Below are 16,143 nucleotides of genomic sequence, written 5' to 3' on the forward strand. Positions count from 1 at the left end.
CCTAGTCCCCGGAGCGCCACGTATATGGAGGGGCGGGCCGGAAGGCGAAGACTCGAGCTGACGCGGACCGGCCACCTAGAGTGGCGGCGGCGGCCATGGAGCGCGACGGGCAGCAGCTGTCCGCGCGGCCGGCCCTGGAGACAGAGGGATTGCGCTTCCTTCACGTCACGGGTGAGTGGCCCCGGGTTGCCGGTTGGTGCCACCAGCTGTCCTGGGCGCCGCCATGTTTGGTGGGTCGTCCTCCGCTGCGCGCCCGGCGGGGCCTGGGGAGGCCAGGGGAGGCCTGGCTGGGAGCCGGTGGCGGCCACGCAGCTCCGGGCGGCTGGCCTGGAACGCGCGCCGAGGCCCTCTAGGAGCTGCACTCCTCCTGGCTGCGCCGTCGGGCCCTTTTTTGCGCCAGTCCTTTATGCGAAGCAAGCCTTTGTGGCTTGCGTTACTGGGGCCACTGGGCCCTTGGCATTTCATTCCAGACCTCGCTTTCGTCCCCCATACCCGGCGCTGTATCGGCCCCCACGGCCACCCCTGTCTATAAATTTCTGAGGTCCGAAAGGCCTTTGCCCTCCTGAGTCGGATCAACATCCCTCCAGACCCGTCAAAACCCGCTTTCCCGTGCTCTCCGGACTTGCCCTCCACCCCCGACTCTCCAGATGGTTGAGGAGTCCCTTCTCGGTGACCCCCGAATTGTACTCGCTTCTATTTTAACTGCCTACTTGGGAGGCCATTTCCTCAGCTAGACCCGGAGGGATTCGAGGGCAGGAGCTATGCTTCCTTTGTCTTTTGGTGAATTTTATGCAAAAGTCCACTAGCAATATATGTTTTTTTTACTTTCTTGAAAACTGTTTTCTTTTCAGTGGGCTCCCTGCTAGCCACCTATGGCTGGTACATCGTCTTCAGCTGCATCCTTCTCTACGTGGTATTTCAGAAGCTTTCCACCCGACTCAGGGCCCTGAGGCAGAGACAGCTGGACCGAGCTGCGGCTGCAGTGGGTTAGTGTCTGATAACAGAAAGGAAGGCGGTGGCTTTACACCTCTTTCTTCTAGCATTTAAAAGTTAGTCTGTTACCAAGAGTAAGAAGGTCTTGCTTCTAATCTGCACGAGAGGAAAACCATTTTATGTTTCTGCAATTGATCTTGGGGAAATGTGCAATAGGTTTTTTAATTTCAGAGATTGTCATGGGATGGAAAACCTGCTTGGTGGTGGGTAGGGCACTCCTGCATATCTTTTAATGGTTTTTCATTTAGGGGATGGATTGAAATGAAAATTTCACAGCTTCTCCATACTTGGGGGTCTACCTACTAAATTTCTAGAACCATTGTGAGCGACAAGAAATGCAGACTTAGTTCTTCATATCCATCACATTTTGATTTTCGCAACTTCCTCATCAGATCTGCTTTCAAGTTACATTTGGCTGTGGCAAAAATTTATTTAGCCTTTTTGCTAGATAGAAGCTAGTTTCTGAGGACATATCTAAATGATAAATGTTCACGGGCACCTGGGTGGCTCAGTCGGTTAAGTGTCCAACTTCGGCTCAGGTCATGATCTACCGGTTCATGAGTTTGAGCCCCACGTCGGACTCTGTGCGGACAGCTTGGAGCCTGGAGCCTGTTTCGGATTCTGTGTCTCTCTCTCTCTGCTCCTCCCCCGCTCACACTCTGTCTCTCAAAAATAAACAGTTTAAAAAAAAAAAAGAAATGTTAAATGTTTGGGGAGTAGCAGCATAATTAAACAGATAAAAATCATTCTTTGGACTCCCCACAGTTACTGAGAAGAGAGAAAAGCACATGTTGTGACACAAAAGTAGTCATTAGTGGAAAGACTTAGAAATGTCCTTTACTCAAACATGCCTCTCCTCTTTCCCACGAAGCCCTGTGGTCCTGCCATTCTCTCCATCTTTTTGATTATTGGCTGTACATCCAACAACAAACTACAAATTACAGTTGTTCATCTTGCATAAGGTGCAGGATTTCATCAAGAGGGTGGCAGTGATGTTAGGAAACTGCTTTCGTCACCCAGTACAGCCCTCTTCATGGCGGAGGTGCTGGCAGTGTGAAATCTGTCTTACACTGGGAGAGCAGATCTATGAGATGATGGGCATTTTTAAAGAGAACTCGTTGTTTTCGTGAAGCACTGCAAAAAGTAAATGTGCAGCCCAAAGTGTTATGTTGTGCTGTTGTACGATTTTGTTAGGAAAATCAGGTTTAAAAACTCCACACTTGATTGATTTATACTGAGAATGACCTGATAGTTACAAATGTTACCAAACTTCATATTTCTATGAAGTGGAATTGTCATTTTGTTTTGTTTAAGATAAAATTCCAGGGGCTCCTGGGTAGCTCAGCCAGTTAGTTATACTAAATCTGACTTCAGCTCAGGTCATGATGTCACAGTTCATGAGTTCAAGCCCCGCATCAAGCTCTGTGCTGATAGCTCAGAGCCTGGAGTCTGCTCCAGATTCTGTCTCCTCTCTCTCTGTCCCTCCCCCAGTCACATTTTCTCTCTCTCTCTCAAAAATAAATAAATACCTAAATAATTTACTTAAAGGTAAAGTTCCAGCCATTCCTACCACTGCATATGCTCCCTTGACTGACCACAACATTTTAGTCCATTTTATGTGGATTCAATTAAGTGGTCTTTTCCCACTACTGTTTAGGTAGTGATGATTGCCTATACTTTTGTATAGTGCTGATTTGAACATACAGTTCTTTGTTTTTTTCTTTATTTTTTAAAATTTATTTATTTTGAGACAGAGCATGAGTGGAGGAGGGGCAGGGAGAGGGAGGGAGAGAGGATCCCAAGCAGGCTCTGGGCCTTCTTCACAGATCCCAACGTGAGGGTTGAACTCACGAAACTGTGAGAGCATAACCTGAGCTGAAATCAAGAGTTGGATGCTTAACTGACTGAGCTACCCAAGCGCCCCTGTTTTCTTCTTTAAAAATTAGCCACACCCCTGTGTCCTTGCCCTTTGGTGATCCTTGACATGGTGGGCTGAGTAGATGAGCAGATAGAGAACTTAGCTGAATATTTATAAAATTCTGCTTTGTTTTATAAACCAAATAAAACAGATAAAGCTGGGGAGCTCATTTCCATTAATGCTAACTGGAAGGATGTTTCTTTTCCATAGAAACAAGGGTAAAGTATCTAAGGATCATTACCTCTTTGTGGTATAGATCTGGGCCAGGTAAGTGACGGCTAATGATCAGACAACTTCATCTTCTCCTGGTTGTCTTCTAGCATTCTGGTCAGCCTGGAGACTGGGTGTCAGGAGGTGTCCAGGTTGTGGAATGGAATTTTGGGGTGCCCCTCAAACCACTTCTGTCTCAGTCACTGGGCTGTGCCAGGCTCTCTGACTTGGAATTGCTGGGGGAGCCCAGGCATAACACATTTCTAAAGGGTTTCTGGTGCCCTGGATATTTAACTAGGGCTATGAACTATGACAATAGGACAATCCTCTGCCCCCATAAGCAGTAAAATACACGCAGAGCAATAGAATTTTTGTGTAAAATCCATGTTTTTTTGTATTGTCTGACATCTCTACTTCCATATCCTTCTAATAATATGGACTCTCAGGAGTTTCTTTTTTCTCAAATTGTTTCTGACATTTTAGAACCTGATGTTGTTGTTAAACGGCAAGAGGCTTTAGCAGCTGCCCGTTTGAAAATGCAAGAAGAATTAAATGCACAAGTCGAAAAGCATAAGGAAAAACTGAGACAGGTATGAACCGGTTTGAGTTTGAACATATGGTCTTAAGAAATAGTTGGAGGCTTAGTGGGTAAAAGAGTGTGTGTGGGTGTGTATATACACGCTTGCCTGCATGGCCTCCCCCATTAGGGCGGGTACTGGGAACAACTGGTTGTGACAGAATCATTTCCACTTAGCATCTGTCAGCGTGCTTTCCTTGTGCAATATCTTACGGTTTATGGGGAAAAGACTCCTTTAAAAAAGATGTCTTTTATTTACCTTTTTGCTTTTCAGTGGTTTCCTCGCATAGTATTTTCACCCAAAACGGTGTGTCAGGGTGCCGTGGCACTGGACACACGGGGTACACATTCAGCTTCTTCCTCCATTGTCTCTTTCAAGCCATGTATCTCATATGAACTAGCTTGGTGGGGCCACCTTCGTCGGATGGAAGGAGAGCCCAGGGAGGGTGGTGATGGGCTCAACCCAAGGGTGAGAAGGAGAGCAGGAGATGGAGTTTTGAAAGCTTTTTTACAGGTTTGGTTGGGGAGGGGGGAGGAGAAGGGGAGAGGTGGAAGAACCAAGGATGCGGTTGGAAGCGACCTGAGCCGGCAGGGGATTGTGCCGCCCTTCATAGGTGCGAGACCACCCACCAGATTGGACCCTGTCTGTAACTGAAACGACCAGGTGTGGACTCTGCTTTCTGAGAAGTGTCAGTCCAGATGTTTCTGGGCCCCCCTTCATCCTCCCAGAAGGAAACCTCTGCTGGCTCTAAGGCAGCAGAGCAATAGGTCTTCCTGTCGGCTTTGCCTGTGTCTCTGGTGTTTCCAGGGTCATGTGCCTTTCTGCCACTGCTAGCGGCTCTTGTGGTTTCTGCCTGGTCTCCCCAGCTTGGCTGGAGCCCAGAAAGAAAGGTAGAGCAGGACCACACCTGCTCCACACATTCCTCCTCCATGGTAACTCTCTTAGCAGCCTTCTTCTGTGTGTAGTTGCACATTTCCACTAAAAGCAGCCAGTAACCTAGAATGTACTAGCACATTGCTGTTACTTAACTTTTTAAATCACATAGAGTAAAAAAATTCGAGATATAAAAAATCAATACCATGAAAATTAAGTTTCTCATTTTCTTGTTCTACCTGCTGCTGCCCAAGCATTCTCTGTTAGGATTTGTAGATATTTTTTCCAGAAGTATTTATCCATATATAAACACACATAGGAATTTTTCATTGAAGTGGCAGCAGAGTATACATAAATGCCATTTTTGAGCATGTTTTAGTTCTTTTAGTTTTTGAGCCAGTTTTGAGCATATTTTAGGTTTTTGCTCTGCCGATCTCAAACCATGTAATTATTATTGTTCCTAGAGCCACCGAATAAGTTGAATTCCTTCTGCATGTCAGAATGGATGACTTCAGGACCTGAGTTTTTTGTGTGGTGTCCATGAGATAGCTTGATCGTTTATGCAGTTTGCCGATGCAACTAAAAATAATCTTTTTAAAAGATCACTTTTTAAAATTGCAGTCTGAGCCCCCGAAAATTGGGAAAGGGACAAAAGTTTGTGTTCAGTGTTCAGATTGTTGTAGCACATGTGGTTCTGTCTCGTGTACTTCACAAACATAATAGTAATAATCAACTGACTGAGCCTGCCTGACCCACAGCTAACTGCGCTCTCTTGTTTGTAGTCTCAGGATTTGTCAGCTGAGTCCCATCCTGGCATTTTCTGTGTCAGCTAGGAGTATAGAATAGATGATTTCCTCCTTGACTTCTTGTATCTGCAGACAGCAGAAGCATGGGGAGACAGGTATTTGGGGTTAGCAGCAAGGGGCTCTGAAAGCCATGGAGGAATTTTCTGGATATGTGATTTCTTAAGGCATCTTCTCACATACCCTTGTGACATCACAGTGTAACTGGAACCAGAATGAACAGCACTTTGGGTCTGGATTCCACTGGGAATGGGAAATGTAGCGTATGTAAGCTATGGTACCCAGTTACTGGCAGAAATGTTGTTCTTCTGGGAGTAGGAAGCAGAGGCAAAGGCCCAGGGCACCGTGTTCCCACCCTCCTCGGGTGCCTACTCACTGTAGGATTACAAGCTTTCTCAAGTGCTCATTGTTGTGCACAGTTTTCCACCAAGATTAGTTTTTCCTTATGTTTCCCGTAGTATTTGACTTTCAAAGCACTTTCAAATCTTCTCTCATTAGATCCTCACAGAATGCAAAGCAGAGGGATTAAGTGATTTAGGTAACATGGCCACAGAGCATGCCTGCCAGCCACGCTCACCTGTTCCAAGTCAGAATTCTTTCACATGTCCTCCTATGGGCAAGTTTCAGGAGAACTGATCGGTATTCATTTTTCCATGATGCCTTTTGCTTTCTTTAGTAAAGTTTCTGTTTGTGAGTTAAATTCCTACCACTAGATGACAGCACTGTTATTAACTAAAGAAAACACAGGTGAAGGTTTGGTTTGAAGGACTTTTAAATTAGAAAATTGTTGGGGTGCCAGGTGGCTCACTCGGTTGAGCGTCCAACTCGATTTCAGTTCAGGTCATGATCTCACATTCGTGAGTTAGAACTTTGCATTGGGCTCCGCTTTGAGCGTGGAGCCTGCTTAAGATTCTCTCTCTCCATATATGAATAACCCAATGCTAATATCATCTTCAATGGGGAAAAACTGAGAGCTTTCCCCTAAGGTCAGGAACAAGACAGGGATGTCCACTCTCGCCACTGTTATTCAACATAGTATTAGAAATCTTAGCCTCTGCAATCAGACAATACAAAGAACTAAAAGGCATCCAAATCACCCAGGAGGAAGTCAAACTTTCACTCTTTGCAGATGACATGATATTCTATATGGAAAACCCAAAAGATAGCACCAAAAAACTGCCAGAACTGATTCATGAGTTCAGCAAAGTGGCAGGATATAAAATCAACGCAGAGAAATCAGTTGCATTCCTATTCACCAACTATGAAGCAAGAGAAAGAGAAATCAAGCAATCGATCCCCCTTATAATTGCACCAAAAACCATAAAATACCTAGGAATAAATCTAACCAAAAAGGTAAAAAATCTATACACTGAAAACTATAGAAAACTTATGAAAGAAATTGAAGAAGACACAAAAAAAATGGAAAAAGATTCCATGCTCCTGGATAGGAAGAACAAATATTGTTAAAATGTCGATACTACCCAAAGCAATCTACATATTCAATGCAATCCCTATCAAAATAACACCAGCATTCTTCACAGAGCTAGAACAAATAATCCTCAAATTTGTATGGAACCAGAAAGGACCCCAAATAGCCAAGCAATCTTGAAAAAGAAAACCAAAGCAGGAAGCATCACAATCCCGGACTTCAAGCTATATTACAAAGCTGTAATCATCAAGACAGTATGGTACTTGGCACAAGAACAGACACTCAGATCAGTGGAACAGAATAGAGAACCCAGAAGTGGACCAACAGACGTATGGCCACCTAATCTTTAACAAAGCAAGAAAGAATATCCAATGGAATAAAGACAGTCTCTTCAGCAAGTGGTACTGGGAAAACTGGACAGCGACATGCAGAAGAATGAACCTGGACCACTTTCTTACACTATACACAAAAATAAACTCAAAATGGATGGAAGACCTAAATGTAAGACAGGAAGCCATCAAAATCCTCAAGGAGAAAGCAGGCAAAAACCTCCTTGATCTTGGCTGCAGCAACTTCTTACTCAACACGTTTCTGGAGGCAAGGGAAACAAGCAAAAATGAACTACTGGGACCTCATCAAAATAACAAGTTTCTGCACAGCTAAGGAAACAATCAGCAAAAGTAAAAGGCAACCGACAGAATGGGAGAAGATATTTGCAAACAACATATCAGATAAAGGTTAGTATTCTATAAAGAACTTATCAAACTCAACACCCAAAAAACAATCCAGTGAAGAAATATACCAAAGACATAAATAGACACTTCTCCAAAGAAGACATCCAGATGGCCAACCGACACATGAATAAATGCTCAACATCACTCATCATCAGGGAAATACAAATCAAAACCACAATGAGATACCACCTCACACCTGTCAGAATGGCTAACATTAACTCAGACAACAACAGATGTTGACAAGGATGCGGAGAAAGAGGAACCCTTTTGCACTGCTGTTGGGAATGCAAACGGGTGTAGCCACTCTGGAAAACAGTATGGAGGTTCCTCAAAAAATTAAAAATAGAACTACCCTGTGACCCAGCAATTGCACTACTAGGTATTTATCCAAGGGATACAGGTGTGCTGTTTCAAAGGGACACATGCACCCCAATGTTTATAGCAGCACTATCAACAATAGCCAAAGTGTGGAAAGAGCCCAAATGTCCATCGATGGATGAATGAATAAAGAAGATATGGTACACACACACACACACACACACACACACAATGGAGTATTACTCGGCAGTCAAAAAGAATGAAATCTTGCCGTTTGCAACTACATGGATGGAACTGGAGGGTATTATGCTAAGTGAAATTAGAGAAAGACAAATATCATATGGCTTCACTCATATGAGGATTTTAACACATCTCAGGAGGCAAGGGAAACAGACAAAACAGATGAACATAAGGGAAGGGAAACAAAAATAATACAAAAAACAGGGACAAAACATAAGACTCTTCAATATGGAGAACAAACTGAGGGTTACGGGAGGGGTTGTGGGAGGGGGGATGGGCTAAATGGGTAAGGGGCATTAAGGAATCCACTCCTGAAATCGTTGTTGCGCTATATGCTAACTTGGATGTAAATTTAAAAAAATTTTTTAAAAAAGTTTCTCTCCCTCTGTGTCTCTCTCCTGTTTGCATGCCCTAAAATTAAAAAACAAAAATTAGAAAATTGGCACAGTTTGCGTTTTCTTTGAGCAAGATGACAGCTTCTGAATTCATTCTGTAACGTGTGATTCTTCCTCAGCTTGAAGAACAAAAAAGGAGACAGAAGATTGAAATGTGGGACAGCATGCAAGAAGGAAAAAGTTACAAAGGAAATGTAAGAAAGCCCCCGGAAGAAGATAGTGCTGGGCCTTCTACTTCATCAGTCCTGCCGAAACGGAAGTCTGACAGAAAACCTCTGCGAGGAGGTGGTAAGTACCTAACGTTAAAGCATTTTGAGCAATTATGGCATATATTTACCTTTTAAAAACAAGGTTCTGTTTCTTCCTTTTGTTGTCTATAAACTGAGGCTAATTCCGAAGTTTAGGATTATGGAGATTAAACAGAAGAAGCACATACCAAGCCCCCCATACCCCTGGCAGTCACCAACCTGGGGAGCCCTCTTACCCAGTGTCCCAGGGCAAGGATGTGGGTGAAAATCCTGCTTTCTGAAGGCCTGTAACCTCCTTGGCCTCAGTGTCCACTTAGTAAAAAAAAAAAAAAAAAAAGTAAACCTTCAATAAGTTGAAAGGGAGGTCAATCAAGGCCCCAGTGAGTGGAATGATGGCACTCGTATGTCTGCCCCTCCCCTGCTTGCACTTGCCTGCACATGTACTCACTCTCTCTCTCTCTCAAAAATAAACATTAAAAAAAATTTTTTTTAACTTACCTTGCTGGAAGGATATTTTTCAGAGCAAACAGTGGTGATATTTAGGAGAGGAGTGGAAATCGTAGAAAATGTAATGCATGATATTGCTATGTGCATGGTAACTTAGTGTTTCCATTGATCCTGAGCTAGATGCTCTCTGATTAGCTTGGTGTGTTACAAATAAGGAAATTGAGGCATAGGGAGTTATTGCCCAAAGATGCCACAGCAAGTAAAGAGCAAAACCACCTCAGTTAAGGTCTCACTGGCCTAAAGCCTGAGCACTCAACCCAGTTACCAAATGTCCATTAACTTTGGGAAGCTAGTGAGTTTGCAGGGTTAAGAATGAGGGCAGAGTACATAGATTACCCATTTCTCACTGAGAACAGCAAGTTCTGTTCTGTTTTGATTTTTTTTAAATTTATTTTCTGTAGCTTGAACAGTCCTTATTTGCATGTATACATTTTATTTACTTATTTATTTATTTTAGAGCGGGAGAGTTAGAGCGCAAGCAGGGGAGGAGCAGAGAGAGAAGGAGAGAGAGAATCCCAAGCAAGCTCTGTGCTGTCAGTACAGAGCCTGACTCGGGGCTCAATCCCATGAACCATGAGATCATGACCTGAGCCAAGACTAAGAAATGCTTAAGTGCCTGAGCCACCCAGGCGCTGTTGAATTGTATACATTTTGTTAAGCACTATAATAGGGGCCTCCATATATTTAAATCCAGCCATCTTGAGAGGTTTTTTTGGGCAAATTTGTTGTTTGTTTTGGGGAGTTTTCATATGTTTGAGGAGTTGAGATCAGGAAGCTGGATGGCTTCTTTTATTCCCAGCCGAAAGTCAATTCAAAGTGCAGTCACAGAATAAAGTTATTTTTTTCACATGGTAGCTAAAAGTTTGGTGAAAATGTCCGTGAGAATAGAATCCATAGCTTTGTAGTGCTTTGCATGTGAGGATCACGATTTTATGTTTGATACAGAATGTTCCCAGTACTGTTTTGCTTCCTTTCTCTCATCCCAGGTTACAACCCTTTGTCTGGTGAAGGAGGTGGAGCCTGCTCCTGGAGACCCGGACGCAGAGGCCCGTCAGCTGGTGGATGAGGCTAAGAATCTTGTTAGTGTCGCTTTTGACATTAGCAAGATGAATCCGTAACCCTCAGTTCAATTGCCTTACGCACACTTTTCACAGTGACTAGCCAAGGGGAGTGGGGTTTATTTCTGATCTTAACTACACCTGCATCTTTAATGGTCGAAGTCCGCATAGGTTATAGACCTCACCACTAGCAGTAGTGACAGTTGGTCACAGTTCACTAACTGTGAACACAATGAGTGTGTTCATTGATTTCATGAGTTATTGCTAGTTGGTAGATAAGACCCTCCAGGTGACTAACAATCTTGAGATGAAAGAGACTAGTAATGGTTCTTCAAGTTAGAAGTCCTTGCTGGTAGGACAGTCTCTGTGACAGGTTGCGTTGAATGATGTCTTCCTTGTAAATGGTGAGCCCACCAGCGAGGATTACTGATGCAGACAGTTGATGGGGTTGTTTCTGTATATTTATTTTTATGTACAGAACTTTGTTAAAAAACCTGTAAATATTAAAAAAAAATGCAAAGAACATTTTTAGCATCTTTATTAAATTCAAGGAAACTTCTTTATGAACTTGAATTTGTCAAACATTAAACAGCTTTTTATCATCCCACAACCTCCTACTATTACTCATTTTCCCTCCTCATGATTTCTCTCCTGTGGTGAGCATGGCGCATGACAGCTACAATGATTCCCAGAGTTGGCAGACCCATTGGGGTTTGTCCACAAAATCGGGTGCTTGGAGTGGAATTGCTAAACCAATAAGATAAACATCTTGTCTAGAGGTGTCTCGAGGGCCATCCAGGTTTCTAAGGGCCCTGTGGGTCATTCCCCTTGCACGATGACTCCTTCTTAGCTCGTGGGCTGGATTTGGCCTGTGTGCTGTAGTTTAGAGCCTGCTGTCAAGTGGAGATATCAAGGAACAAAATTAATCCTCAGAATTAGCCGGGAAAGTATCCTAGAGTGGTCTCATATATAAATTAGCCAACATTCTTCAGTTGAGTATCTGATATATGTGAAGTATTCTGTGGTCGTCTTCCTTGATATAAAGAAAGGAAGAAATACATTCTGGTTTTATGGGACTCACAGTCTCTTGGGGAAGGTTGGGGAGAGCAAAAACAGGACACTTGAACAGCGTACTTAACAAACAAGTAGGTTGGGATAGTCAAGACTAGAATTTGAGTCTGGAGACATTTGAGTTAAATTTTGGGTGGGGGAGGGGCATCTGGGTGGCTCAGTTGAGCTTCCGACTTCAGCTCAGGTCATGATCTCACAGTTTGTGAGTTCGAGCCCCACATCGGGCTCTGTGCTAAGCTCGGAGCCTGGAGCCTGCTTCGGATTCTGTGTCTCCTTCTCTCTCTGCCCCTCCCCCACTTGTGCTGTGTCTGTCTCTCAAAAATAAATAAAATATTTAAAAAAATTTATAAAAGAAAATTTTGGGTGGGGGATACCAGGGGTTCCAGACAGAAGAGCAGGCCAGTGAAAACAAGGTTGGGGTTTGTGAGGTTTAGGAGATCCCAGTTTCCAGTTTGTAACCAGATTGGCTTTTTACCAGTATAGAAGCCTTACAGCATGGGAAGTTTCACACTTGGGTTAAAGTATTTTATCCAGATTTGTTTACATTTAGAGAGATTCCCTTGTGGGCTGTAAAGGAACTTTTTAATAATTCTTTCTTTTACATATTTTCTGTAGCTGAAAACATGTGTTAAGCTGCTCTCAGTGATTCATTTTAGAAGTGGAAGGGCATGTTTTAGTATACGTGAGCTGTGACTCATTTCCCTCAAGCCTCGTTTTTCCATAAATTTAGAAATTAGCAAGTCATGAGCACATGGGAAGAAACGATGCTTGAATTTTGAGCCCTGATCACCATAGTTGACTTCATCCTTGCACCCCTAACAGCCAAGGGCCCAAGATAACCAGGGTGGGGACCTTGCTCTAGCCAATGAAGCAGTTCTGTGGGGTAGAAATAGTGGGGAAATTGTGTGCCACAAGCTGAGGGCAGAAAGCGTTTCAGAAGGGTGGGCTGAGGTAGCCAGGGAAGGTGGGTCTTGCTCTCCTCTTGAAAGGAGGAGGAGGTGGAGCCAGAACCTGAGGCCTGTGGGGAAGAAGAGAGTGGGCCAGGGCCAGAGAGCCATGTCGAACCGAGCAGGACACTGCCTCATGCCTCAGCAAAGGGGCTGCGGCTGGGATGGCAGCTTGGAACTGACATGATAGACCCTTGGGAGCTGTAAGTTTTCAGTGATGAATGTGTGACCCAGTCCATCCTGATCATGGAGAAACATTAGTAGACCCTTGGGCAAGATACAGATGAGTCTTCAGTTGAAACTCTGGTAGTTGGAGTTCTGTCCTTGACCCGTGCACCTGCCTCTGTACATGAGGAGAAAGATTTGAACAGTCATTCGGATCCCCTACCCTCTCACAGACTCCACTCTTGCCTCTCCTAACCCCCTGCCCTCTCTACTGGCTCTTCCTCACCACATGTTCAAGCGGGCTTTGCATCCAAACAAGAATGAGCCCATGTGAAACAGAGCCTTGGCTCCCACTGGTGCCCTTCCCTGCAGCTCAAGCTTGGAGTTGTCTCTGCTTGTCATCTGCTCCTTACCCGACCTGCTGAACACTGGGCTCTCACTGGGCCATCAGATTTCAAACTGGTGGAACTCTTGGTTATGTCTTGTTTGGCCTAGTAGCACTTGACCCCTCCTTGCTGCCCCTCCTATTCTGTCTGCCACAGCACCACAAGCTGGGTTTTATTCCCACAATGGCCCACATCTCTCCCCTTGCCAGTTCCCTCCTTGAACCAGTTTTCTGTAATCTCTGTCTAGTTCTGCCTCTCCAAAGCTCTTAAGGTCACCTGTGGTATTGCCTGATGGATCATTCTCAGTACTCCCCTTAACCAAGCATCATTGGCGATAATTGAGCACTCCTTAGAAAAACACTGTTGACTGCTAGGACTCTGCACGTGACTGGTTTGCTCCTACCTTTCTGGCCGTTGCTATGTGCTTTTTTTCTCACCTTCCTGACCACTAAATGCTGGAGTTTAGAGGAAGTTAAAAAGTCAAGAAGGTAACCAGTGTTGGGGGCATTGTGGAAACCACACAGGTACGGACACCTTACACACTGGTTGGCTGGCTCTCAGCTGGCGGCAGGTGAGGGAGGCCATGTGTTTCTCAATCTCCAACAGCCTGGCTGGGCTTGTTCACATGGTGATTCAGCTCCAGGAAGAGTGTGCCAAAACTTTCCAAGTCTGTTTGCTTCACATTTGCCACCATCCCATCAGCCTAACCAATTCCTAAGTCCAGGCCCGATGCAAAGGTGAGGGAAGACCTCTCAATGGAAGAAACAAAAACCATGTAGAAGGGTGTGGAAGCAGGGAAGGGAAAGAAACTGGCCATTTGCAGTGGAAGTATGGTAAATCCTCATGGATCTTCTAATACCAGTCTTTCAGTCTTTGAAATACCCAATCTGGATCAAGGTTCCCCCACTTGATCCTTGAGGACCATCCCCAAGATTTGTAATCAAGAGAATTGCCTAACAAATAGGAAGAATGCTGCTCTGGTAAATATATCACACCCTGATCCCAAAAGGAGCCTAGAAAATGCCCTGTTAATGGTTAGGGTCCAGCAGGAAACATGGCTTACTCAAACCAGTTGATGGAGGAGTAAGTACTCAGTAGAGGAGTAAGTACTCAGTAGAGGAGTAAGTACTCAGTAGGAGTAAATACTCAGTAAGTACTCAGTAGAGAAGCTAACTGCATAGGTGTAGTTGGGGTTTAGGGAAACCAGTGAGAGGGTACAATGCCAGGGGCAGCCAGCACCACTGGGGAGCCATTGATGCTTTCCTCCCCACCCCACAAGCTAAAGATCTGCAAAGAGACCAGTCACCAGAACCTGTAGAGAGGGCCTATGTGGGAGAAATCCACCTGACAAAGACGGCCTGCGGTAGAGAGAGCCAACCCGTGCTTCCCAGTGAGAAGGAACCAGAATAAGTACTCTGACCCCACTTTCCCACCCACCAGTCTCTGCCAGCGCCTCACTGGCTGAACTCAGCTGAAAGCTAGAGCTCGTGGGGTCAACATAATACCAGCTAAACTGGTCAACTGATGCCCTGGTGGCTGTTACGGGTTGAAATCTAACCCCCAAAAGATATGTTGGAAGACCTAACCCCTGGTACCTGTGAATGTGACCTCATTTGGAAACAGCATCTTTGTAGATGTTATCAAATTAAAATGAGTTCATTCGAGGTCATGCTGAATTAGGGTAGGCCTTAATCCAGTGTGATTAGTGTATTTGTCTGCTGGGGCTGCCATAATGAAGCACCATAGACCAGGTAGCTTAAACAACAGAATTTCTTATCACAAGATTCTGGAGGCTGGAAGTCGAAGTCTGCAGGCTTGCTTTCCTCTGAGGCCCCTTGCTGTCTTGCAGATGGCCACCCTCTTGGTGCCTCTTCACGTGGTCTTTTCTCCTTTCTCTGCATGTCCCAATCTCCTCTTTTAAAAAGATCCTTTGGGGGACCTAGGTGGCTCAGTCAGTTGGGCGTCCGACTTCAGCTCAGGTCATGTTCTCACGGCTCGTGGTTCGAGCCCCGTGTCAGGCTCTGTGCTGACAACTCAGAGTCTGGAGCCTGCTTCAGATTTTGTGTCTCCCTCTCTCTGGCCCTCCCCTGCTCACGCTCTGTCTCACTCTCTCTCAAAAATAAATAAAACATTAAAAAAATTTAAAAAGACCCCTCAGTTTGGATTAGGGCCCACCCTGAAGGCTTCCTTTTAACATAATTATGTCTTTAAGACCCTATCTCCAAATGCAGTCACATTCTGAGGTACTGGAGGCTAAGGCTCCAACATGTGACTTCGGGGGGAACAGGATTCAGCCCATAACAATCAGTGTCCTTACAAGAAGACGAGACACACAGACTGAAGACAACCCTGTGAAGATAGAGGCAGAGACTGGAGTGATGCAGCCACAAGCTGAGGACTGCCTGGGGCTACTAGGACCAAAAAAGACAAGGAAGGATCGTCCCCTAGAGGCAGGGAAAGAGCATGGCCATGCCAACACTAACTTTGGACTCTCCTTTAGAACTGTAAGAGAATAAATTTCTGTTGTTGTAAGTCACCCAGTTTGTGGTAATTTGTTACAACAGCCAGAAGAAGCTAATACAGTGGCCTACAGTGTACCCCTTAATGATACCATCCAGAAGTGGCCTTGAGGACATCCCTTTATCAATGCACTAAAAATGGTGCTGGTGAGGAGGCATCAGTGTTCATTACCACTATCAAGGATAGTGACAGTGACAGTGCTGGGTAATTTCTGTTTACCCCTCCACATCCACTCTCCACTCCATTCTTGCCCCAAGAAGCTGACCTGTATGAACTGCAGGGAGCCATATTTGGCAGTCCATTCAAGCCAGCATCATGGGGAGCTGACTCTAGGCCACTTTGAACACAGGCTTCAGATAAGAAATCTAGTGGACCTGAACACCATTCCCCAGCCAACACATTAAACCCTGAATTCCATTTTGAGAAGTTCAGCTCCAGTAAGCCTTTTATAATTCATTGTCCTTCTGGGAGCCTTGGAGTCCATTACTATGATTCTTCCCAGACACCTGCCAGCACAGAGGGATGAGGCTCTGCCAGGGCCTGTTCAGCTCTGCCCTTCCACTACCGGCATGGTACTTTTCCATCTGGCATATGTTGGGATCAAACTATTCCTGTGGCCTGGAGGCACTAAGGAGGAGAATGGGTGAGTCCTTGAGGTTGTAATTGGCGTCAGCAGGAGAGGTAGCTGCCCCAGGTGTGTTCATGGAAAGGTGTTCCTGCAGGGGGAGGCTGGCTGGGCTGAGGCAAAGG

At 44.9% G+C, this 16,143-nt stretch overlaps 1 protein-coding gene across 1 annotated transcript; it reads left to right on the forward strand.

The window, feature by feature from the left end:
• The first annotated feature begins 13 nt into the window (after positions 1–13).
• Positions 14–10,914, forward strand: SELENOS (selenoprotein S). The gene is made up of 5 exons (XM_025918963.2): positions 14–171; positions 852–986; positions 3,605–3,711; positions 8,611–8,779; positions 10,233–10,914. Exons 1-5 carry the CDS (start codon positions 96–98, stop codon positions 10,316–10,318), a joined length of 573 nt encoding a protein of 190 aa, XP_025774748.2. The 5' UTR covers positions 14–95; the 3' UTR covers positions 10,319–10,914.
• Positions 10,915–16,143: the final 5,229 nt, after the last annotated feature.

This window comes from Puma concolor, chromosome B3 (assembly GCF_028749965.1).
Source record: "Puma concolor isolate L17-30 chromosome B3, mPumCon1.1.hap2, whole genome shotgun sequence".
In the NCBI taxonomy this organism is placed as follows: Eukaryota; Metazoa; Chordata; class Mammalia; order Carnivora; family Felidae; genus Puma; species Puma concolor.